The 27,136-nt window shown below is 36.9% G+C and overlaps 1 protein-coding gene and 1 non-coding gene across 18 annotated transcripts in view; one reads left to right on the forward strand and one right to left on the reverse strand.

The window, feature by feature from the left end:
- LOC145668426 (bromodomain adjacent to zinc finger domain protein 2B-like) overlaps positions 1–27,136 on the forward strand; it is a 403,232-nt gene that overhangs the window by 271,310 nt on the left and 104,786 nt on the right. For 15 of the 17 annotated variants that reach the window (XM_081736246.1, XM_081736251.1, XM_081736248.1 and 12 more), the window contains exons 4-6: positions 1,338–1,456; positions 15,203–15,247; positions 25,065–25,259. In XM_081736246.1, the coding sequence (XP_081592372.1) occupies positions 1,354–1,456; positions 15,203–15,247; positions 25,065–25,259 (343 nt within the window). In that variant the 5' untranslated portion in view covers positions 1,338–1,353. Of the gene's footprint in view, positions 1–1,337; positions 1,457–15,202; positions 15,248–18,379; positions 18,518–25,064; positions 25,260–27,136 lie in introns of those variants that run through there. The other 2 variants (XM_081736254.1, XM_081736261.1) reach the window with 2 other exon arrangements.
- Positions 5,551–5,624, reverse strand: TRNAQ-UUG (transfer RNA glutamine (anticodon UUG)). The gene has a single exon. It is a non-coding gene; the product is annotated as a tRNA-Gln (tRNA).

Consider the following 27,136-nt stretch of genomic DNA (forward strand, 5'->3'; position numbering starts at 1 on the left):
ATAAACACTGTAATGGGTAGAATTACCTGTTGTATTCTTCTTAAATAAATAATATCAACCATATTTCTCCAGTTACACTGGATTGTAATTTAACGGTGATATAATGTAGCATATTTGCTAGTAAAAATATTACAGTGTACCTATTGCCATTATTCTATGCTTTTTTGTAATATATTTCAATTTTAACGTACGAAAGAAAAAATATCGTAATTATGAAACAAACCTGCAAGCCTGTGCATCACGCTATCATTGAACGTTATGCAACCTTGCTTAAGAGATTTGTAATACATAAATTGTAGAAAGACGCACAATGAGAACCCTTATATTAATTGGCAATTATCATTAGTGCGGAACGCCAATCCCGAAGAGTAAACATGCACGCTAATAGATGTCGCTACGTGCACTATTATTGCGAGCCTCACACTAATGTGTTAACTAATGTCAATGCTAGTGAAGTGTAACGAAGTCCTTCAATAATTGAATAGAAAATGTGGTATGGAGATTGAGGTGGTTGGTGGACAAATTCAAAATAAATAAGTGTTCTTAAATTTGTTAAATGTAAACATAAATAAAGTTTAGAATTAAGCACGATTTAAATCTACAGTATACAGCGGGTCGAAGGCTTGAGCGGAACAACTACTTAAAACAAAGTATCACGTATCAATCATAAATTTGCATAAAATGGTTGATTTTGACGAAACTTTTTAAAATCAATGCGTAATATGTCAGTTCGGACAATATTTTTTATTATTATTATTATTATTATTATTATTATTATTATTATTATTATTATTATTATTATTATTATTATTATTATTCAGTTGTAGTCTGTCTTCCCTCGTTCGTTTTTCTTTCCACTATACTATCTACTACATCTCTCTTATGGCATATTTCTTCAGCAATAACCTAACAATACTTTTCAATACGTCCTTATGTTATTAATTTCTTTCCTTAATGTTCAACTCGGAAGTTCTTATCATTTAACGAAACAAATATTTTAGAATCTTGAATTTATTTTAAAATTATTGTACCCAACATCACGATATTTAAATTGAGAATTTTTGTCAAGAACTGTCTTTACTGTTTGTACTATATGTTGTAGTTAACACCCTGTGTATTTCGAAAAGTAACAACTGATATAAACTAAATTATTAATATATCATTCTTGAACGGTTGTACAGTATTTCGAGGACGAGATCACCTTTTTTTCTTCCAAAGAGGTGTCATGAATGCCAGATGTTTTCTCAGTGTTAAGTCTTCTAAGATGAATTGTCTAGTTTCTTGTGATGAATTAACGTGATCTCATTTCTTTTTTTTCTTTCTTTTCGTACCGACAGGTGGCGTACAGTGACCATGGATAAGGACGAGAGTGATGGTAAGGCGGATCGGGACAAGGGAGGGGCCAAAGACAAGTCCGTCCCCACTCCCAACCTGCTGGACGCCGCTAGTCTTTTCGGTGAGTTCTTTTTTAAAGTTACTTTTGTCGTATTCTTTGTTTGTATTAACATAACGCTGATATATCAGATAACTTTCGTTTCCTTTTTAATTTGCAAGCAGAAGCATTTGATATAAATGTTTTAGGGAAAAGCCATGAAGTATATTTCGCAAGAGGAAATGAGAGTATAATTAGTTATTCTAAAGTGCATATATAAAGAGTTTGTGTATAGCTCGTTCTTCTCAATTAGTACATAAAGTGTTACGTCAACCACACCACCACTCGTCATCTTGAGATATCCTGCTATTATTGGCTGGTTACTTGTCGCAAGTTGAGAGGCTTCCAAGTAACGTGATTCTTGACTTACTTCTTCGTCTGGATGTAACAATTTTCTATTTTAATATCGTTCATCAACTGGAACTCATTTTCCTGTTTTCCCTAACACCATACCGTACCTCCTGTCACCTCCTTAGCAGACAGTGTTCCAGCCATTTCCCCTCTATCCTTTACATCTAATATTATTCCATTCTTCTCTTGTACTGTTACCAACACTTCTTCACTCGACCAAACTAATTTTCTGCATTTTCCTTCTCTCATTTCGAAAGCATCAAATCTTTTTTCGTCAGTTTTGGGTAGTGCAGGGCCGTGCCATGGAAAATCAGCGCCTGGGGCGAGAGTATACGACGGCGCCCCCATACATATATTCCAAGCAATTTTTCCTTTTTTCTCCCGAATTTTTCGCCCCCTTACTTCGGCGCCCGGGGCCGTCCCGCTCGTCCCCCACGGCACGGCCCTGGGGTAGTGTACCATGTTTGCGCCCCATAGAGTACAATACTCCACACGAAACATTATAGATACTTTCTTACTTTATTTTAGATCCCACAAAATATACTTCTGTTCTTCCGATTTGCTTTCGCCATTTCTATCCTTGCTCTCGCACTTCGTCTTCGCTAATAACACTAATCCAGGTACCAAAAAATATAGTCACCTCTTCCTCACTCTCCTCTACTTGTACATTCGATACCAATCACCGTTGCTTTTGCCTTTCTACCGTTTATTTTCATCCCATTTATCGCAGACTTTCCTCAAATTTTCTAACGTATTAATTTTCTTCTCACCATCAGTGAGATATATCCTTTGGTTGCAAAGTTATGAGGGTTCATGTTCAGCGATATATTGTCGAATCTTAGATCAGACACCTCTTTCCGTTAGTCCTCTGTGATGTTCTGGCTTCCATCTTCAACTGAACGTAATCTAGGCGAAACGTGGTTTGAAAAATTCAATCGTAGGAAGAATGTATATTCTCTGAATGTATTATTATTATTATTATTATTATTATTATTATTATTATTCGAAGATGACATATTGAGTTGCCTGTAGAACATTCTGACTAATTAAAATGGTCCCCTAGTTGAAAAAAATTAGAAACACTGACGTAGAAAATGTTTCCTCAGATTGGGAATTTCAAGAGCTTCATATTCCAACGGGATGAAGCCCAGCCACATTCATTTAATCATTTTATACTTTAGGCAAAGGCAATCTCGTATATTTATACAGAAAACAAAAAAATATATTTTATTGGTTAAATTGCAGTTAGATTTGTATACCGCTTATCAAATTTGTTTTTGGTTGCTTTTGTCATCACGTTTACACAGTCATTTATTCAGCATATTTATTACATCCCACCTACTGCAAAATATTGTCCATATTAAATTTAAGGATGATTCAGTGAGTTTTGTTTCCATCTGGTGGCCGGGAGAAGAAGTAAGTACCCATGTCTTGTGTCTTCTTCCTTCACGTATTGATTTCTAGAGTTTCTGGTCGTCACGCTTTCTCTCTCTCTCTCGTTTCTTTTGAGTCAGCACACGGTTGGGGTTGAAGACGAGTCGACGTCGTGCCCTGAGGAAATTTATGAGCTCGCATCCCAAGTGGACAAAAGCGGAAAGTAGAGAGACGGAGAATAGACGAGAGAATTTCGTCATTACCTTCCTTCTCTTCTTCTTCCTATTCAAAGGAAGAAAGGGAAAAAAAAGAAGAAATGGATCATGCGTGATAGATTTAGAACATTTATATTTATATATACATATAAACACGCAACTAATAAATAAATCAATTCATTGCATTATATTTTACGTTCCGTAGTTCTGCTTCTATTTTGCTCCCTTCTGCATCCGCTGTCTTGTTTCGAAATTTATATCAGTTATACAGGTGTTCGGGTACAAATTGTTATATTGACAAACGAAGTCGTTCTAGTATCAACACAATTGTGAAAATGATTGATTGAGATATTTATCATTTCGTTCTGAGATTGTAATGTAAAAACAGGCTGTGAATTAATGACATTTTATTGCCAGGACTGAAATACAGTAAGCTATTTGACCAAAAGTTAATTCAATATGTAACACAGAAACGGTTCATGATACCAATTAAAAAAAAAAAAAAAAGTTAAATGGGTGAACTTAGATAACTTGAACCATTTTAGAGAGGTAGGCGAGATCAAGTCAGCATAGTAAATGTGCGTGCAGTTTTCCTACATGTGTGAAAATGAACAATGCTTGGTTCAATGGTAAAGTATTTACCCCTGGTAAGTGGGTTCCCTGGTTCGATCCCAGCTCGCGGTTAGTGGGATTTCTAATGGACAAATACTGTGCGCGTGGGTTTTCTCATGGTTCTGCTGTTTCCTCACTTTCTTCAATCTACCATTTCATTCATCAGCATCTCTGCCTCTCTCGTAACGTGGAAGCATTTACGTGGGACTGAAAAAGGAAACATCATTTGTCAAATTATATCAGCCTGTTTAGATGACATGTAAACATTGCTAATTAGCGTTTTACGACATAGTGTTTAGCGTCCGCTACATAAAAGTTTAGTATTGTCATATACCCAGTTAACTGTGAAATTAGTGATTTCAGAAGATTTTCTCCGAGGATGAGTATCAATCTTCGGGGAGGTGAATAGTAGTACAGTATTACGAAAATGCTGGAATCTACATCCAGCATTATGACGAGAAATTTCGTAGCTCTTGGGGGGGGGGGGATTCCTGAAATCATCACTATCTGAAATTATGATGAATGTATCGATGCCTCATTTATTAAGTTCTTTTAAGGCGTTTAAGTTTTACGTGAAAAATATATTTTTGTTTTCCTTTAGCTCCGCCGAAGTTTGTAAATACGTATGCATTTCTAATTTTTTTTTCAAAAGATTTGACTATGTATGTATATTATACGTGCAATAAACCAAGTTTGAAACGATTCTATTATCTGTGTAGACCTTGTAGTTACCTTAAAAGATGCATCTGCTATTCATTAAGGGTACCTACAGATCTTACAAACAAGTTCCTTGAGTTTTCTTTTTTTAGAAGAGAAAATTGTCTTCCATTTTCTCTCTGGTATTTTCCTAGACTGAACTAAAATGTTCAATTTACTTTAATCAGTTGCTATACTGTCTATAGAATTGTATAAATTAGCTGACGAAATGACGTTATTAAATCAAATTGCAAGTGGTGATGGATGTCAAGGAAAATCCATTAGCAGCTGAGTCTAATACCATGGATCAGCTCACAGCAGAGAAGAAATAACAGACACTGAGGTCAGTATAAAATATGATTTTATCTGCGATAAATATTTTGTATCTCCGATGATACGAGATGAAAAGAAACTAAGAAACAAGAGGAAATATCGATTAATATGTGTATCAATCTCGAGAATCGAACCTGAGTTTCTCTAAGTGAGAATAAGCACTTATTGTTTTCCGTTTACTTAACGGTTCCACTTCATAAGACATGTTTCATTGCAGTGAAAAGGGTAGTGAAAACTCTCATGGCTGTGTGTTCAGCGTACGTGCACTCGGCGTAGGAGACCCGGCGGCAGCTCATGTAATTCGGGATTTAAAAATGAGATTTCTGGGCTTTCGGCATCTATGGCCATGTTATTCCGTCACGTATGAGGGATGACGTGCCATGGCAATCACACTATCCGAGGAAAGGGAAGAAAGCGCCCTGGGACCAATATATTAGGTATCATCCCAGCATTTGTCTGGTTGAATAAGGAAAACCCAATAGAACCTCACTCAGGATGGCTGACCTGAAAAAAAAGTTTCACACTTTTTCAACCGAGTGTCCCCGACGGGAATCGAACCCGGGACCACTCGCACCAAAGGCGAGAGCGTTAGTGACTACGCTACGTGGGACCACCTCATGTGATTCGGATTCCACCACTGCTAAGCTGTAGGTTTACGTCTCATATAACCTTGATGCTGAAAGGGACGCTAAACTAAAGTAGTGAAAAGTAATTAATCTAGTGTTGGGGTAGTCCTGTGAAATGAAGTTCGTATGTAGAGAGTGGGGTGCAGAAGGATGAAGAATTTGTATCTCGTTTTTCCTAACGAATTCTGACTGTCAGTATATACTGTTAGTCATCGATTTACCACCTGCGCTTACAACCGTTGTAAAGGTTAAGTCAGGTGATTATCACTATCAACAACTTAACTCTCAGTAATTTGTATAAACAAATTAATTGATGTTCGAAGACCTTTATTCGTACGAGAAGACGGAAGTAAATGCACCCGCATACATGAACATAAAGTAATATGTGTAATTGTTGATAGATCATACGACCAAATTCTGTACGAATTCTGATTCAGTGTAATTGCAGCCTAAATCGTAGGCCGACGAATTATCAAAATAGTATTTTACACTAAGCTGTATCCTAGGCTAACACCTCACAGACCAGTCGGTCGTATTTGATTTTACATATTACACAATTTTCGTCTTCTGTGTAGGAAAGATAGATCATAAAACTATTCCTGGTTTCGGTCTTCACTACAGTCGTTTCTCTACTCATTCGGTTTAAAGTGAGTTTTATTACTTACTCATTATGACGAGTTTTTAATTTATGACCTTTAAACTGTACTAAATTAAAAAAAAACGTATAAAATACTAAGAAAATTTCTTCTGTGATTTGAAGATATGCACTCACAGGGTATTTTGATCAAATTAAAGAAAAGAAAAAAAAGCTTGCAAACTTATGTTGATCTAACGTTTCAGTTTGTTTATCTAAAAAGCAAAAGTTCGATAAGAGGGAAAACTATGTTGAAATCTTGGTAAATAGTGATGTCATTTCGCTTTGAGCTTCATTTCGTTATGAAGTGTTCAAATAGATTCGAGCTTAAGTAAATCCTTTGATTTTTATAATATAATTTTTGGTTAACAAAATTAGGTAAATGTCTGTGCAATCATAAAAAAAATATCCTGTGGCGTCTCGTGACTTCTTAAAAAAAAAAAAAAAGATTTATAGCCGATAGAAAACATAATTTCTGTGTTCGATTAATATTTTCAATAGTATTAGCCACTCCTAAGGCTCACTTAGACTATGATGATGAAATGGATTATAATGGAGCAATGAGTAAAGTGGGAGGAAATAGGAGAAACCTGAGAAAACCGACGCAGATGGTGTTTGTCCGCGACAAAACCCGCTTGGCAGGAGCTGAATTGAATGGTAAGACCCAAGGGCGCCGATCCTGGAGGGGCCCGGGGCCCCCAAAGCTCGTGTGGCTCCCGTATTGTATTTATGAATATACAATATTTGGCATAATTTGAATGCAATTTGTCGTAAAATCCTCATTATATATACAAGGTCTGTATGATAAGTAATGAGACTCGCCGCGCCGCGGCGCGCGTGTCGCTGGAGCGGGTTTGTCGGTGATGGAGGATGTAGGGGGGGGTCCGAGCAAAGCAACGCACCGCGCGTCAGTTGGCTCCGAGCCTTAGTGGAGCGCGGACAAGCCTTGGACAAAGCCCTTGTGAACATTCTTGTCACGGCGGAAAATCAACAAACATGGAGGGTTCCATCGAACAGCGTTATGCGATCAAATTTTGCGTTCGCCTGGGGAAAACGGCTACTCAGACGCTTTCTCTCATCACGGAGGCCTACAAAGAGGAAGCCCTATCCAAAGCCCAGGTGTTTCGTTGGCACAGTGCGTTCCGGAACGGCCGGGAAAGCGTTGAGGATCTGGAGAGGGCTGGACGCCCGACAACAGTGACTACGGACGAAACTGTGGCAAAAGTGAGGGATCTCCTGAACTCAGACCGTCGATTATCGTTGAGATTGATTGCTGATGAACTCGATATGAACCACACAACAGTGCACAAGATTGTGACGGAACAATTGGGAATGAGAAAAATCTGTGCGAAACTGGTGCCGCGAGTGTTGACTGACGAACAAAAGCAACGACGTGTTGATTGTTGTCAGGAACTGTTGAACCTCATGAACAGTGACCCTAACTTTGAAGATGACGTCATAACAGATGACGAGTCGTGGGTGTTCCAGTACGACCCTGAAACGAAACGTCAAAGCGCGGAGTGGCACACTCCTGCGTCCCCGCGCCCCAAGAAGGCCAGAATGTCGAAGTCAAAGGTGAAAACAATGTTGATTGTTTTTTTTTGACAATGTGGGGGTGGTCCACAAGGAGTTTGTACCCCAAGGACAAGCCGTCAACGCCGCCTTCTACAAACAAGTCCTTGAGAGACTGCACAGGAGCGTCAAGCGGAAAAGACCGGCGATCGCTAGCCGGTGGAAGTTGCATCACGACAATGCCCCTGCCCACACCGCCTTCTTAGTGACCTCCTTTTTGACCCGGATTGGGGTGGAAGTCCTTCCACAACCACCCTACAGCCCAGATGTGAGCCCGGCCGACTTCTTCCTCTTCCCGAAGCTGAAGCCACGCTTGAAAGGAACCCGTTTTGCAAACGTCACAGCCATCCAAGCAGCCGTGACCACATTTCTAAAGGACATGCCGGCTGCTGACTTCCAGGGGGCGTTTGCAGCGTGGAAACATCGATTGCAGAAGTGCATCGACGCAAGAGGAGAGTACTTCGAAAGCTTTTAAGTCCCTGTACAGATCAGATCAATAAAACAATGTTTCCAGACCTGGTCTCATTACTTATCATACAAACCCTGTATATATATATATATATATATATATATATATATATATATATATATATAATATACCTACACCTACCTTCTGCATCTGAATGGGCCCCCTCAAATTTACAGACAAATCGGCGCCCTTGGTAAGACCTCATGCAATCTTCTGTCATATAGCCTTTATGCCGACAAGGAAGTTAAAGAACAATAAATAAATAAAAAAGAACGTCGCTTTGTGCAAGTAGTGTGTGTCTTGCTTCGAAAGGTATCTAATACTTGCTGAACTAGTATTCACGAAACTTACATATAATTAGAGAAAGAAAATGAAAGATAATATTCCTTATGGTCGTACTGATCTCGGAGAAATGAATTGAAATAAGAAAATCATTGGTACAATTGGGAAATTATTTTAAAAGCCACTAGCTTTACAATGCTCGTTAAAATTAGAAGGATTGACTGACAAATGTTGCCGTAAAACACCATTAAATTACAGTGCAGCGTAACACAATGAAAAAATGAAATCTTTAAGTTTTACGTCCCACGGTTATGCCGGTTAAGCTAAAGGAGACGGTGATGATGAGAGATGAGTGAAAATGCTGGAATGAAGAAAGTGGGAGGAAACGGGAGAACCCCGAGAAAACCCACGAACACGGTGCGTAACACAATGAATTTAGTTAATTTATAACAGAAAAACTATGATTAATCGTTATTATCTATTCGATAATAAGGAAGTTATTATCGTTCCTTATTAACGATGTAGAATGAATGAATGAATGAATTTTGGAGTTTTACGTCCCACATTAACGATGTAGAATATCTGCACCATCTGTCCATTGAATTCTATGGGAAAGTTTTTTTTTTTTTTTTTTCATTTTCTTTGGGATGAATAAGAATGATAATGCTTTGCTTTACTGATGTCTTCTTCAAATCTGGTAAAATGTTCCTTATTTCCTGAAAGTTATTTTCGATATATATATTACTTTTAATTTTAATATATAAAAATACGTATATATATGTATGTGTGTGTGTGTATGAATCAGCATTTTTTTTTACAATTATGGGGCCGCGGTGGCTCAGTGGTACAGTGTTCACCTCTGGTGCTTGGGGTCCCGGGTTCGATCCCAGCCCCCGCCAAGTGAACTTTGTGGTGGACAAACACCGTGTGCGTGGGTTTCCTCCCACTTTCTTCATTCTACCATTTCATTCATTACTCATCATCACAGTCTCCTTTAGCCTAACCGGCATAAACGTGGGAAGTAAAACTCAAAGATTTTATTATTATTATTATTTTACAATTTACATGTGTAGCAAATTATGATACCGCATTTTGTACCGTGATTTCAATTTTTATCGCATTTTGTAAATTTTGAATTTCATTTTTTGCAATAGATTCATAAAAGAAGTCCAATAAATATGAAATACTGTATGTTGGTTTATACAAGGGACGTACATGGGCATCCGATATATCAGTACACTAGACTCCCGCTAGTCCGGCGCACATGCAACCAAAATACGTGCAGAATGAATTATCGTGCGCATGCGCAACAATGCTTAGTTAAACAATGCTTTATATACTGTACGTATTCGAAATTGTAGCATTCTTTACAGTTCGGTTGCGAGATAAAGCATGCTACCGTCGCGTATCATAATTGCGACAGTTAATAATTAGGGACATGTTTCATAGTGAGTGATACTACTTAAGGACTAAGTTTTCTTTGAAAATTAATGTATATTTGTATTTAATAAAGTATATCCTCTGTTTTAAAATTATATCCTTCGACTTAATAAAGTACAGCACACTATATCCCCAATGTTTTCAAAATAAATAAAAAAAGATAAATAAATAAAATAAATGTCAGACACTCAATAATCCGGCACCCATATGTGCCAGGAATGGCCGGATTAGCGAGAGTCTAGTGTATTTCAAATGAAAAATGAAAACAAAACAAAACGAGTGCATTTTCGACGCTGAAGAATGCCATTATTGCCGGTGTGTTTTCATACACTTCTGGCTTGTGTAAACTACGGTTTTCAACCTTTTACTATTCACGAACTTGCAAAAAAAAGTAGCGGAGAATTTGTGGACCGAAGCAGCAACTAAAGTAGAGAAAGCAAGCTGTATTTTAGCGTTTTTCCTATTAATTTTGTAAAGTTATATTTTATATATAAAGATGGTTGGCGTAAACTATTTTAAAGGAGACATGTCAAAAAATTTTGGTTTCTCATGACATTTGTTTTGCAAGTGATGCAAGAAATAAATGTCATAAGTTGATTTCAGTATGAAACATTAAAAAGTTCCAAAACTGACTATATGTGCTCTAGATAAATGGTTTAACGTCATCCTGCAGTCCGCCGTCTTGACGTAGGTTTTATTTTTATTTAGTTCCACCAGGCAATTGCTGGGATGATACTTTCAAATATAATCTTTGGCAACTTAGAAACAAATTATTTCTTTATTTATTTAGTAATTAGCTCGTACATTTTGCCGTGGGTGCGTGTTGCTGAGTGTTGTTATCTTGTATTATTAGCAGAATTTCTGTTGGGTTAATTAACTGGAGTAATAGTACTAGTAGTAGTAGTAGGAGTAGGGATATAATAGAATGATTTAATGAAGCTGGGTAATACTTATTTATTGTTAATTGATTACGCGGGAGGTGGCGCTTTGAGTACTTCGGGGTCTAATTATATTTAGTTCATTTAAAACGGTAATAAGACTAGACTATAGAAAACGTTCCAGTTTTCCCGCTTTTCATGCATGTAGAAAGAGAGGGAGGAAAAGAAAAGAAATTTTCTCGTGAATATCGGCATACCATACATGAATACACACACACATATACTTAAACAACATATGCACGTAGTCAGAATATCTACTTTAAACCTAACACATGAGATAGTAATGGGGGGATGGGTGGGCGAATTTTCTAAGGCGATTGTCGAGACCTTCCCCCGTCCCATTTTCCCGCATCTAACACCCTATTTCTCTTCCGTTCTCCGAACCTCCCCCTCTAGTTACGTCATTGTTTCTCCACGTGCAGACGTCTAGTAGCTAGTGAAATCACGTGACCTGTTTTCTGAAACAAGGTCAGTCGTTCAACCCGACCATGACCTTGATCGTCGTCCAAGGTCAAGTACCGTGAATAAAATTATATTTTTACTATAGCGGTAGTTACGGGGAAATAATTTGTCTTTTTAGTGGATGTTAGTCACCTCAGTTTAGTTTTCAGAAATCATTACATATTCTTCAGTAAGGAGTAGTCAGTTATATTAAAATTACTGTTTGTGTAGTAATTGCAATTTTACATGTTACTAAATGTATGATCATCTTCTTCATCCTAAATGTTCTGCCATGATCGTGAAATGAATCCACTAATAGCTCCCACCAATTATGATCTTCCTGTCCCTCATTTTGCGTCCATGCGCTGTGTTCGGAAATCAACGTGTTTACATTATTATTATTATTATTATTATTATTATTATTTACCACTAGCAGTACCTTTTTCCTCTTTCCCCCCTCACTGTTGCTAACAATTACTCATTATTTGTCCGTTCATACTCAGTAATTTTTGCGAATCTTCTTTATATACGGTATTCATTTCTATACCTTCGAATATAGTTCTCCATTTTTCCTAGTACCTATACTTGCATCTCATAATACAAATGCACTAAACGAAACATTTCATGATTATCTTTCTCCCGAAGTATTTATTCAGGGACTTAGTTTTTCGTTCTTTTTCCTGAAGAATACTTCCGACTTTTATGTGCTTGCTTCTATTTCTCGTTCGCATGTAATTAATTTGTTTGTTTTTAGTCACCGCTGGATTTCTCCTACCCAGTGTCTATAATTAGAACACACACTTCTTCATCGTGGTCACAATATTTTAAAACTGAAAGTTTAAGTTTATCCTATATTATTCACCACAGTTTCGCTTTAAAGTTTCCTGTCATACTGATGTTCAGTTCAGATTCCTCAACCAAAGCGTAGGTCTACGTTTCTTAAAGCACGTGAAAAAAAAAAAAAAAAAAAGAAAGAAAGAAAAAAGGATTTTAAAGTCAGGCAAACAGATAAAATAACTTTCATGAAATATAGTTTTCGGGTACGATAACACGATAACTTAAAGAAACTTAATGTGGGAAGTCTTTGAGAGAAGGTACGAAAATTCACGTGGGAGTGTCTGGGAGTAGGGCTGGAAAGATTCTGGAAATGAATTGTAGTTCTAAATTAAGCCCTATAACGGTTTTAACAATTGTCCTACTGTTCGAATGCTCTAAAAATCTAATTTAGATTAACTTCGGGTATGTGCATAAAGTAGAACGTGTTTGAGAAGTTTTGCATCTTACCATGCTGATTGTCAATGTACATCCTTCCGTAACTATGTTTACAGAGAAGTACTGTATAAGCTTGTTTAAGAAAATATGATTAACCATTCACTTTCCTTACTAGATCCTTGGGCTCTGTTCCTGTTTCCTGAAACGAGCACATTTTTGTTTCCTTGTTTGAAGTCAGTACTGATAGATGCTTTTTCTCTTCTCAGCCAAAAGTGTTGACAAAATAATTGAAGTTTGTCAAACAATTTAATTTCCTTTTAGTGCAAGCGTTATACGAGCCTTTTTTAAATCTATATGGATATAGTTTCATTGAAGGTGAGGTGGGCAATACTCATTAGGCCCAGAGAAACACTTTTGGGAGTATGTCACGCGGACTCCGTCTTGGATTCGAAATTTTTATTATGAACGATAGGTGGCTAGTGTGATATATGACAGTGGGACTTTCTCAAGATGTCAAATGTACAGTCAGGTTTCATGTAACTTAATTTGGTGAAAAGTTATTCGCATCTGAAAATTATGTTTTACCTGTTACACAATATGTCCCACATGTCCGTACTGAGCAATGCACGTTTACAGACGCTTCATCCAATTGTGAACACGAAGCAGCGTGTCGGGTGAAATTTGCGCACAGGTAGCGACGATACGTTGTTCCAGATGACGAAGATTACGAATTTTCACAGATAAGCCGTAGCCTTTACATGTCGCCAAAGATATAAATCAACTGGCGTTAGGTCTGGTGATCGGGCAGGCCATTCAACTGGCTCATGTCGATCAATCAATGTACCAGATAATTGTTCATCCAAGTAGTGACGCGCCACGACGCCATAATGAGGTGCGCGATCGTGTTGAAAGGACCGAGGAATGTCCAATCTTCGAACATTGTAGGTTGCAGTACCTATTCCTGTAAGAGCGCGAGGTATCGTTTCAGAGTTCAAGTTCCTGGAATAAAAAAGGGACCCACCCATATTTGTGTTCCGCATATGCTTGCCCATACCATAATCTATGCACCGGTTATTTTGGAGACATCTGTTCACGCGGGGTTGTTAGGTGACTAATAACGCATATTTTACCTTTTAACTTTTACATTTGCGTAGAAGAGAGCTTCATCCGAATGGAATATCTGCAAAGCAAAGTTATGGTTTAGCCGTAATAGCTCGATGGCCCACTCAGAAAACGACACTCGGCGATCAGGATCGTTTTCTGAGAAATGTTGCTGCTTTTGCACCTTATACGGATGCCACTCGTACTTGTGCAGCACCCTGTGCACTGAACTGTAACTCATCCCACATTACATTGATAAACGACGTGTGCTCTGCTGGGGTGACGTCGAGAAGGAAGCCAGCACTGCGGTAGCTTTTGTTTGCTACGAGGTCTGTCAATCCGTCTCTGTACTATACTCGTATTAGATTTGGCTAATAACTGCGATACTACAACAGGTGACATAGGGCCGCGTTGTAGATGACGCTGGTTGAAATTGGCAGTCACTGCACGGGAACTCCTTCCACCCCATAGTTTGATTATCTCGATGTTGCTCACGTGTTAAGGGATGGTTCCACACCTACAAGAAAAAGGTAAACAAAACTTTCAGTTGCCAATAACGTTTCACCAAATTAAGTTACATGAAATCTGATTACATATTTGACATCCTGAGAAAATTCTAACCCATGGTCATGTATCATACTACGCACTTATCGTTCGTTCATAATAAAAATTTCGAATCCAAGATTGTGGCAGTCTTCGTGACACTCCCAGAAGTGTCGCTCGTGGGCGTAATGTGTTATACCTATCTCACATTCAATGAAACTACATCGTTGTGGATCTTAGAAATGTTGGTAAGGGGAGTTTATCTTATATATATATATATATATATATATATATATATATATATATATATATATATTTGCTCAAGGGTATTATTTTAAAGCCCGAAACCACCCGAGGTTTTTATTTAGAGGAAAGTTTTTTTTTTTTTTTAATGCGTTTGGTTCTCTTTAAGTTTTATTAAAATAATCTGACATTTTACTTTGCGAATAATACATCACTCTCCTCTATCAATGGTATACATTGCACTAAATTCCACTGAATTTATCGAAATGTAAGACTACTAGCATTATCACTTTATACTGAGGCATTTACATTTTATAGCATAAATAGTAGATGGCGTAGGTAGTTCCTTAAAATGATTAGGTACTTTGTAATTCCTTTTTTGATTAATTACTTTGATTAATTATAATTTTGGTGGTGGAAAATTAGAAAGCGAAGACAGAAATTTTGTTCTGGTTATGAAATTGTTAATGAACTTCATAGTCATTTTAAATACGTTTAGAGAGCTTCGCACTAACTTAGCGTTAAATAATAGCTTCTCCTTTGTAGTGTATACGGTCAAAGTCAAGTCATGCGTGTTTACATACACACGTTGTTTTTATTATTGTACTTTGACCATACGTGTCTTATTTTTCCTGTTTATTAGATGTACTAGCTGACAAACGTGTTTCTTTATTTTTCTCTCGTTTAGCATACTGGCCGAGAAGTGACCCTACACCAGGTCCCGGAACTAGCAGTAAGTTTCCGTGGATGTGTTCAGCAACTGACGTAAGGCGTTTTAATGTTATGCAGTTAGCAGTTCTTAAGAACAACTTGTTGCATATAGATTTTCCCTTGTTTGTCTTGAATTAATTAGCAATAAAGATTAAAAGATATTTTGATTAATAGCATTCACAGTATAATTGAAAACATCCGAGGTCCCATATAAACTTAAATTATATATTAACATGTCATTTTAATGGTTAACGCTTTAAGTTACAGTCTTACTGAATTTAATACAGAATTTCGTGTTTTTATGTAAATATGAAAAGAAAATTAGGTAAATATAATATTACTGGGGAAGCGACACGGGATGTTGTGTGTATGACGAGCATGATTGTGAAATGTCCAGATGTAAAACAAATTAACAGGTATGTGTATTATTCAAATAAATCAGACGATTACTACTTCTCGATGAAATACTTTTTCACGTACGGATGCAGTGCAACTAAGAATAATTTTCAAGACTATGAGCGTACTTTTCATGCCAAGGAGTTGCAGGCCCGTATCCACAGGAGGGTGGGGCACGGGGACCCCCTAAAGTTTTACTGTCTCCCCTCTAAACTTTTCACGGTAGGTTTGAAAATGAAATATAATATGGTTGGATCGCCTCCCCCCTACATTTTTGGGCTGGCTACGGGCTTTGAGGAATTGCTGTGGAAAATAATAATAAAAGTATTTTAGTTGCAATATGTTATCATAGAGTTGACACGTTAATAGAACACACATAATGTTGCTTGGTCCCGGAATTCAAATGAGTACCATGGTAGTGTATTTAAAATCTTTCCAATGCATTATTATCTAAAATACTTGATATTACTCCAACTACATAATCTTACAAACATGAGTTATTTTATATCACGAACATGTAGACTGGTCAAAAAAAAAATTAGGGGATCAGATGAAAACTTATGTAAAACTTCTTACAAATAATGTGACAACACTGTATCTGGTCCAGTTCAGATTAAAATCGACTAGCATGACGGCACAACGTGCAAACGAACCATTTGAAACACCTGTGCAAGTGATCGGTGACGTGGCGCTACCAGAGATCATTTTGTAGTGTGGCGCTGCCAACACATTCCAGCTCCAGGATACCTCTGTTCTCATTGTGAGTGTTTAGTGCGACACAAATCCACGTAGTGAAATGGCGCAAGAACGTGATTTGCCAGAATCGCTGGCATGGCGAGCTGTTGGCAGGTTCGAAGCTGATCAGTCACAGCGAGAGGTGGCAAATGCCATAGGAGTGGCACAAAATGTGATTTCCCGATTGTGGAGTCGATTTCAAACAACTGGAAGTGCTTGAAGAAGACCAGGACTGGGCCGTCCACGAGCAACCACAGCCAGAGACGATCGTTATCTCTTGTTAACAGCTCGTCGAAATCGGCGTCAGAATGCAACTCTGCACCAGCGAGTCTTCCGAACAGCAACAGGACGCACAATATCCACGCAAACGGTCCGCAAATTACCTTCGAGAAAGTTGCATCTACGCACGTAGGCCTATGGTGTGTGTCCCATTAACTGCATGACACAGTGTTCATCGAAGAGTGTGGGCGGAGGAACATCGTCGGTGGGGACGCAATGAATGGGGCAATGTTTTGTTCTCTGACGAGTCTCGATTCAGTATGGAGCCTGATAATCGACGTGTTTTCATCTGGAGAGAATGTGGAACGTGTCACAATCCCATGTTGTTTGTGCGAGAAAGATCCCAATATCATGGTGGACTGATGGTGTAGGCAGAAATCAGCAGTGGTGAACGTACTGAACTCCACATCATCCGAAATGGCTCTTTGATGTCTCTCAGGAATAGGGATGAGGTTCTGCAACCTCTTGTTCTTTCTTATGCTGGTGCCATTGATGAGTCATGGATGACAGTACTCGTCCTCACAGAGCTCGGTTAGTGGATGAGATGCTGGAAGCTGAGGGTATCGCTAGGATAAAATGGCCAGCATGCTCTCCAGATCTCAATCCAATTGAGCATGTCTGGGATATGCTTGGCAGACGAATTGCCGCTAGACCAGTACCTCCAACAACTATTCCAGAACTGGAAGTCGCTCTTCTGGATGAGTGGCACAATATCTTACAAGAACTCATCGATAATCTGATTGAATCCATGCCACGCAGGTGCTGCGAGGCTGTGTTGGCTGTTCGAGTGATCATACGCCATATTAAGGAGTTTGTGAGCAGTTCGAGAGGTGCACACATAACTGTCTGGTTTCATCAGCCATGTGAACAAGGTTTTCCGTACCCGAACACCAGTATGTGCCCCATTTTTCTAGTGTATCTTAAAGCATTCCTTGTATGATATATATGAGTCAAACACAAGCTTATCCATACACTATCTTAAGGTCTTGTGTGATATTTCAGCTGATCCCCTAATTTTTTTGAGCAGTGTATTAACCTTTTGAATTTACGTTGGAACGTCCCATGTAATTTTGCAGTGTTCAGATCATTAGTTATCTCGCTTCATTATGCGTTTTTCAAAAAGAAATACTTTAGCGTCTTCAGTGTTAGTACGACAGGTGCTAATAATTTATCCAAGGCAACAAACAAAATACTAGATGCAGCCGATATATTTTAGGTATATGAAGCAAAAATATTTGGGCCAATTACTAATAACAGACTTTCGTGAACTACTAATTTGCATAATTACAAATTAGGTAAGTAGCTGGAACTGAAGTGTGCACTTAAAAATCTAAAACTTTGATTGAGGCTATGCAAGAAAGAGTTCCAATTTAACAATCATAAAAACAGTTAATATTTATACAAAAACAAGAGAGTTTAGTTTCTTACATCTTTCATTTCTTCCGTGGCAAAGGCTTCCTCATTTATCTCGCATGCATTAGAACGCCTTACATTTAAAAAGCGCAAGTTCCTTGTGTACGCAAAAAACACGCCATTTTATAACTGGAAAGTAGTTTAGTATCGCGTTTTTTTTTTTTTTTTGGCTCGCTTTGTGTGTGTTGTTCATACCCTTATTCACCCCTCCCTCCTTATGCGTTTAGGACGACAATTGTATCCATACCACAGTTTGTATATGTATCCGGCATGATCTGTTGGTTTTCGCAATGTGACATTGAATTGTTTTGCTTCTATGTCAGACGTGCTCTAATTTCTTGAATGTTACGTCAAAGATGTGATGTTTTATATGTCTGTGATTCAAATCTGAAATAAACGATGCGATATATATTGCGTAATATTATTTATTTTATTCTGTGAAGTCCCCGTTCGGCTTGCTAGAATTTAGGTGAGTAGCAAAGTGGAGATGTGCCATCACTATTTTCCTACAGAATTAAAATGAAACCACATTGAAAAGTAATTACAATTTAACTGCTGACATTAATCTTAATAATAAATAGGTTGCATTTAGGTACCTTATTGTTTTGTTAGTTGTATGGGTATGCGGATATTATCACTTCTATAGATTTTTTATTTCATTTTAATTCATATTAGTTTTTAATGTATTTAACTGGAAGTTTCGTAATATTTTCTGTACAAGAACATAATAGAAACATGAGTATTTGTTAGGATTTTATTATGAACTAACTTAAATTCTGTATGCGTATAGATGTGGAGCAGTCAATACCATGTAAGGCAAGTAGTAGATAAAACGTGCTAAGCACTAGTATAAAAATAATTTATGTCGTGCAGGTTAAGTTTGGCACACCACTGGAAATAAATGTTCAAAAATTGGGTCAATGTTACGTTGAGGGGGTCCAGTGTCTTTGACACCACTTCTTTCTATTAATTTCCGTTTGATTACATAATATAACATTATATTAGGTTAAGTTAGGTTAGCTTAGCTTGGGTCAGATTAAGTTAGATTAACTTAACTTAAGGGGGTCCAGTGTAGTTCTGGACCCCCTTAACGGAACAAGGACCAAAAATTGTAATTCTTTTACTGATTTCCTTTTTATTGTTCTACAAAAGATTTGCATTGGACATGACATTACCCCAGATGAAATTCAAGGGGACACTAGAAGTAGATGCTGAAAATTTACAGTTCTTTTGCGATTTGCGTATAAACACAGCCTCCGTATGTATGACATAAGACTATAGTGCAAAAAGCACAAGCTAACATGTACTAGGTGACCACTAAAAAGCACGAATGCTATCTAACGTAGTCAGGGACGGTGAAGCTGGTGGGCCGCGCGAGAGTTCATCCCAAGGGAGCAGGCGCGTCAGTGACGGTGGATATAGGATTTTATACTAATATTCCGTTGTAAACTTAAAATATAGCTTTATTACTTCGTATTTAATTCTGCCACTGGCAGAAATTTGTTTCTTACAAACATGGCTTTCATACAAAATATTAAATTTTACCTGTAAATTTTCCAAAATGTGGTGTGTTTAAACTTGATCAGCACCATTTCAAATATTTATTATAACTATTTCATAAGTGTTTGTTGAATCTTTTAAGATGTTCACTTCCTGGCATCCATAAACGGAATTCCAGAACGAAGGAACGCTCATTAATAGATACAGTTTGGTCGTGTTAACGTCTCTAGAACACGGGCCCATAAGCAAACTTTCCTGGGTGACCGACTAAAAGGATACCGTAAGACGGGGTTACTTTGCACAAAATATGAAAAGAATTTCACAGTCCTCTGTCGGTAAAATTATGAACAGTAAAGAGGAAATTTCAACTGCCATCGTAAGATAGAACATCTATCTATATTTTGGCTATAATGTTGGCGGTTAACATCAGTTCTAATACCGGGAGGGTTCATTGTTGTAGAGATATAGAAAGCAGTCACTGTAAAGGCCGCTAAAATTTAAAAGATATCACGTACAAAATTTTCCGTCAAAATTAAATCAGTTTCGTAGAATACTACTGTGTATAATGGGACTTTGATGCAATAGTTGAAATTGAAATGTGAAACGTTATAAAGTCATAAAAAAGTAAAACTGGGAGAAGGGGTTTCAGCCTTTACTCGGGGTTACTTTGCACCGGTCCAAAATACCACCTAGATAAGAAATTATTACTACTGAAACCTCCTCCAATCTAAATTTAGGTAAATTTCCTATTTAGGAAGATGCCGGGATGAATTTCTTGTTGGAAAATAAATTATGAACAGTGACCGATCCAGAAAAATATTTTGAGAGGGGCTCCACTCACAAAGACTTTTTAGAAATCACTAGACTTTGGGGGGCGGGGCTCGCAGCTTATACGCATAGGAATTACTAACATTAGGTTTTAAAAAAAAAAAAAAAATAAATCATGCAATTTGGATGGGCTTCAGCTTGAAAGTCTCAAACCCCGTAAATCTTCCACTGATTACGGTTGGGATGATATTCTTGGACATAAGGAATAACCAAGGCAAATCAGTTTACGGGAATTTTTTTCTGTTCCTGAGTTGGCATTTTTGTGGGACATACACTAAACCATTGGAATGTGGTTCTATGCCGGTACCTGAAAATACATAATTTTCTTTACAAATATCGATAATTCAAACTAAGTACTGATACCGGTACCATCATTCTAATATCAATATTTGTAGACTGCATTCAATTTTGTGTAGAAAGTAAAATGTATAAATACTGAAGGGAAAACTTTGCATAGAAACCTTATGTTTGTATGTTGAACATATTTTTTTGTATATTGTGCAAAGTAACCCCAACTATGGGGTTACTTTGCACCAAAGTTGATATTTCAATAACTATGGTCATACTGAATGTTTACTAATGCACTTGCACTAATGTTTTCCTTATATATATCTAGTTTTTATATGTTTAAAATACAGTGTTCTAAATAATTACGTTTGTAAGTTACATGCGAGTTTCTTTAAAATTGCTTAAATCTTGTGCAAAGTAACCCCGCTTTACGGTAGCGTTTGATCCAGAACAACCAGCCATCAAACAAAATAATGATCACCATCCTAACTTCCCATTTTTTCCTAATAACCACTAATATTCCTTCTTTTGAACAAACACTTCAGCTTATTAAGATGACGCCGTCTTGCATCCCCTCCTGTTTCCACCTCTGATGCATACAAATGAGAATACGTGCTGAGTAGCGTTTCCCGTCAAAGTTGATACATCTTAATTGTTAAGTTTAGAATAATTTTTCCCAAACTGTGCGTTACGCTGGCGAATCGCTATATATATAAAAGACGTGCGAAATGAATATCATAAAATACCTTGCAGACAACCAAAGGGTTGTGTCCGAACTCTTTGCAGCAACTTCCACGTCAGGACCCACCGGCCCTTTACAGGACCACCATTTTCCTGTAGTCTACTCTTTTGCCGTTCCTGCCTGGGAAGCAGTCCAGGAGTTCCAACCAGAGAAGCCACGAATTTCTAAACCCAGGCCATCACCCTCAGCAGTACGGACCTCCAATCAATTCGCAGTTTTGGCTGATTATGAATGGAGTCCCGGGATTCTATAAACCGGCAATGTACGTGGATTTTATATCTACTACTGCCCTTCCACACAAGAGTATGAGATATAGCACAACTCACCAAACAAAAATGCCAGCAAGCGCCTTCGTTTACTTCAATGAAGGACCTTGTCAAAATTAAATGCGTCAGACCAGGTAATCACATTCTGCGACATCAACAAGATGGAATATGCAACGGAAAGTAGAATAAAATATCCACCTTTAAAGGCTGTTATCAGGCTTTTGCCAGTGGACACTGTTCGTGTACTGCGTTTAAGTAGTTCACGGTCATCGCTGTAAAGCAGATGACTCGCAAAGTACCCAAACAAGGTAAGCGGAGGACAGGCCGTAGGCTGCAGATATCTTCAAGGAAGATTTACTGTTACGCTTCAAGGTGAAAATTGAGCCTTATCAGGTTTTGTCATTTCTACAATACTGCAAGTGCCAGCGCCTTGGGCATTCTCAGGCACCATGTCAAGCCAAACCCTAGTGCATTCTAAACCCGACACACTAAGCATCAACGTCAAGATTACCTTTGCCCCTTCGAGTGACTATCATTGCTCAGGTCAAGCCGCTGAAGCTAAATAGTTGAAATGTAGACAGTGCATAGGGTTTGCAACTAGGGTATCACAGTTTTTTAAAAGGAAATTTGAAGTGGCTGGGGATGAAAACTATTATGTTTGAATGTCCGTATCTGAGAATCTCTGGAGGTTAAAGACATTAAATTTGGTATTTGGAATTCTCTTTTAAAATAATTAAAAAATACGTGTTTCAGTTTTTTTTTTTTTTTTTTTTTTTTTTTTTTTTTTTTTTCGTATTTGATCTAGAAAAGAATGAAAGAAAGTGGAAAGAAAAAGGTTCAGGATTACAATTATTATAATAAGAATCAATAACTCAGAATCTCTTCATGTTACGTTCCTAATACACCCATATAGGACAGTCGAATTTTGTGAGAGACTTCTAGTTCACACGAATCCTATATGAAAGGTGGAGAAGGAAGGACAAAATATTGCCTACAGTAACACGTGGGATCATTTGCTAGTATTTCAATATTTTCACTGAAATGATAGGCCTACATAGCTCACTTGGTTTTAGAGTAGCAGCATTATATATTGATGTGTTAATATGAGGATCATCAAACGGACACTGCAAAATACTATCTGTTCAACCTTTCAGTAGTTGTATAGGTAACACTTGATTACAGAATTTTAATAGAACTAAGTCTCTGTTAACTTTACCACGAGAATGTCCTGACGTAATAAGACCACACTGTTTTAGAATATTACACAAATACATACATTGTCTTTCTCCATTCATAGAGCTACTTTCGTATGAAACGAACTTTTTAGGAAATAATTCATCCATGGAGTATGTATGAATATTGTTAATAATGTATTATTATTCGCTGTGCGTCTGTATTACATGATCTAGTTTATGCTTGATCAATGAGAAAAGAAAAATAGGACAATTTACAGAGAATTTTAAAATGGAAGGATAGTAGCCCCCCTTTTCCTCCAAATTCGAAAATGAAACAGAATTTTTACGATTTGTAAGCCATTTCAAGTAAAATTGCGCTATTTTATTTTTTCCTTTTTCAGAAATAAAAAAAAAAAACATAAATCAAATACAGTTCTATGGTTTTCTTAAATCATGTGCGCAAATTAGAAATAAAGATAATTATCAAAATCATGGAAATTCCAATGTAGTAGGCACGTGATATTTGTGAGTTAGCAACACAAATATTCATGCTATGCGAACTTCTTCAGATAATGTTGTCCACCTCACCCTGACTTGATTGAGCTGGCAGTTGTGCTGTTGCATAATAGTAAGTGTAGTACGAATTGATATATATATATATATATATATATATATAGTGTTCGTGTGTGTGTGTGTGTGCACGCACGCGCGCAATAGATAAGACATCGATGGTACATAATGGTGAACCTTTACGATTTTTGAGGAAGGGCAAATTGTGGATGAGCGGTTGGAGCAAGCGTGCCCAAGACTGCCAGTGTGTATGGTGTATCCAGTACAATACACAGGATCCAAGATGATGATTTACCAGTACAGTAGTGTTCAATATGATGATGGCATATAGAGCTCATAGAAAAACATCTTCAAAGATGAGGAACAGTGGATAGAAACCAAGCAACCTATATGAAATGGATCACCGCAGATTAAAGAGATTGCCATAAAGAACTAATTGCGTACGCAAGAAAGTTTCGGCGTTTTAACTCCCCTTAAGCAAAATATTACGCGAAAATAAAAATTTACCGTGTTTATAAGATAATGTAAGATTATACACAAACACCTAAAATTATATGAACTTGGAGCTTGAATTCTCCCGCTTGACAGCTTCTGCGTACACCATTGCAAGGAACCATAGAGCTAATGCGACACAACTAGGTTTTCTTTAAAAAAAAAAAAAAAAAAAAAATCATGGGGGAAGTGTGAGGGGGGCTTTACTGGGACACGTTTGCCGAAGAGTGACATGTAATCGCAAATTATTTTAGCTTCCCTGGGTGAAAGAGAAAGACGCCTGGAAATATACCTGGAAGAAATTCTGGACACAACAGTTCGAAAAGTTTAATCAGCTTGTAGAACGAATCGTTTCTACAGTCACAGTCCCATGAAAACTGCATAATCTCTTAATTACCGCCTCGAACGCGGTTGCGCGTAAAAAATAAATAATAATAATAATAATAAAAAATAAAATAACTAAAAACATAAAACATGGATGCTGATGATAAGGAGTAACGTAATCCTAAAAGACATCTTTCTCCTTGTTTCGAACAGCAATCCCGCTTTAGGTATGACGAGCATCGAAAGAATTGTATGCTGCGTATACTTCTAACCATTAAAGATGACAGCAGCTCTGTTCTGTGGGATTTAACCTCTTATTAGAGAAACGCCTAATTCCATGGAGAAACATTTGCTTACCTTACGTCTGAAGAAATATTTCGTTTAGATACCCTTCTCACTGTGTTGTGGTCTTGTTAGTTTAATGTAAATGTGTCTGTACATTTCGAAACTATTACAGCTCTCCAATAATACATACATTTCAAACAACCACAAGAGATTTTGCTAGATTTCATGTGGTGTCTATTTTGAACATTACCAAACAAAATTGTAAATAGTCATGACTGTTGAAGAAGAAAAAATAATTAGAACATTATCAAAAATCCAGACGATATAGTAATACATATCGCTAAGTCGTTTAAGTGATACTTGTTTGTTATGGTAATCCTCTTTGTCATCACCACGAAAGAAAATAATGTGATTTTATATTGAAACAATAGTAAAGAAGTAGTTTTATCTTGAACGTTATTGATCTTCTTTGTGAAGTTTATATTATTTCCATTTGTTTATAATTTGTGTGTGTACATATATTTAGTTGTGTTGTTGTTATTATAGCCCATTCCATTTTTGGCTCAGTACCTGGAGGTTTTGGAAATCACTTAACACATCTTCCTGGAACATACGCCATGATGGGACGACCCCCTACTTTCGGGGTACCTCCCCCGACGACTGCTGCAGGATCATTTGGCAGCTTAGGAACTTTAAGTGTAGCAGCAAGTCAAGCAGCAAGTTTAGGAATCAATCCTGCCAGTAAGTAAATCTGAATTGAATATTACTATTCACTATGTTTGTACATGTATGATGTTTTATTTTACTGCTATATTTACGTAGTTTCAGTTGTTCTAAATAAGGAGAATTTGAGGAAAATAATACATATTGGCTTAACTTTGGAGTGTAATATAACAATTCTTAGAAAGCATCGATTACATGTGTTATGTTATCTTAAGGAACAGCCCAACAGTAAAAAGCATTGGTTTTGCTATAATGATATTATGACTAGACATCCAGTACTTAGCTTCCTGACACAATGAATCATTCATATTAGCAACTGTTATTTATTAGTATTCCAGAAATTTTCTGGAATGTAGATATAGTAGATATAGTTTCTTCAGATGCACTGTAGTCATTTCTAATAAAACACAATGTCTGAGTATAGCCATGTAGTTTGAAATATGAGGCAATAAACCGCGAAGCTTTCGTCAATTATTTGGATTTTTTAAGATGTTTTCTTTTTCTTTCTTTTCTCTTTTACGTAACAATTATATGTGATTTTACATTTCTTTTACGGATAGAGATTACTGTGCATTTTTCTTTTGTAAATATGACTAGTAACTAATGTATTCCTGATGGGAAAGCAGATTAACTATTGATCTTCTTAGGGTGTTAGGGTGTCTGCTAGTCTGGAAGATGTGGAAAACCTGGAAATGTCAGGAAATTTATAAAAAGGTCATGAAATTACCCAAAGAAGTTACAATGTGTTATAATAGAACATAGAAATAACTCCTATTCGGCCTTTGAAATGTGATATTCTAGAAGTAACAAGTGACGGATCAGTTTGTATATAGTGCAAGTAGTTACACGCTTATCCGAATTTATTCTCTTAAATAATGAACTTCTATTGAAATAAACTAAACTCCTGAGGTTATAACCAGTGAACTGTTCCGTTGCAATTGTTTAATCATATACCGGTACTTCTATGATAATCCCTTACCTTTCTTTTTTCTCAAAGAAATCTATAATGTTTCCTTGAAAATTGAATGAAACTAATCTTTTGGTTCACTTACTGATAGACAAGATAGACAAGAAATATATTAATAATGCAACTTCAAATCATTTAATTTTCACTGTAATACTTTCTCCCTCTTCCCTCAACCTTACAGACATTTTCAAAACTAAGAAGATATCTTAGAAAACACTTTAAATCAAATGTTTCGGTATATATTTCTTCCAGATTGCCTTATAACGTTTATTTATTTAAAAATCATTTTCTTCTTGGCAGCCATAGTTTCTGGATTACCCAGATATTCATAAGGCAGGACAAGTTAATGAATTATAATAATAATACAAACATTTTAAATTGTCCTCATCATCAGAACTTCAAAATCGTCATTTTGGTAATTTGACAAAACTGGATTCGTCCTCGATGCGTACACCAAACTTTCAACCTTCAAGAAATTTAAGAAATAAAAGATTTTATATGAATAGCAAGAGGAGGAGGATACAAATGATAAACCTTACAAAACGATTTTGAATGTTAAAAAAAAATTGCGAAATAATGAGCTTATCGTCATTTGAATTTAGCTTTCATGACTAGTATTCATTGAAATAAAACACATTTTTTACACGTCTTGTGTATTTTAATGAATTTATAGCAGAGGTCAAGCGAAGATTAGGCAGATTGTGAAATTTAATAATAATAATAATAATAATAATAATAATAATAATGTTATTTACCTACGAAGACAAGATTGGACAAAGAATACCATATGCTAATGTGAACTAAAATGTGACTATTGAAAATGTAGCAAGTCTACATGGGCTAGAAGAGATTAAAGGAGCACCGTAGGGCAATTAAATATCGATATAAAGAAAAGCAGCAACAATAGATCATGCAGTAAAAACTGTAC

The sequence above is a fragment of the Thermobia domestica genome, chromosome 13, assembly GCF_964235325.1.
Source record: "Thermobia domestica chromosome 13, izTheDome1.hap1.1, whole genome shotgun sequence".
Lineage (NCBI taxonomy): Eukaryota > Metazoa > Arthropoda > Insecta > Zygentoma > Lepismatidae > Thermobia > Thermobia domestica.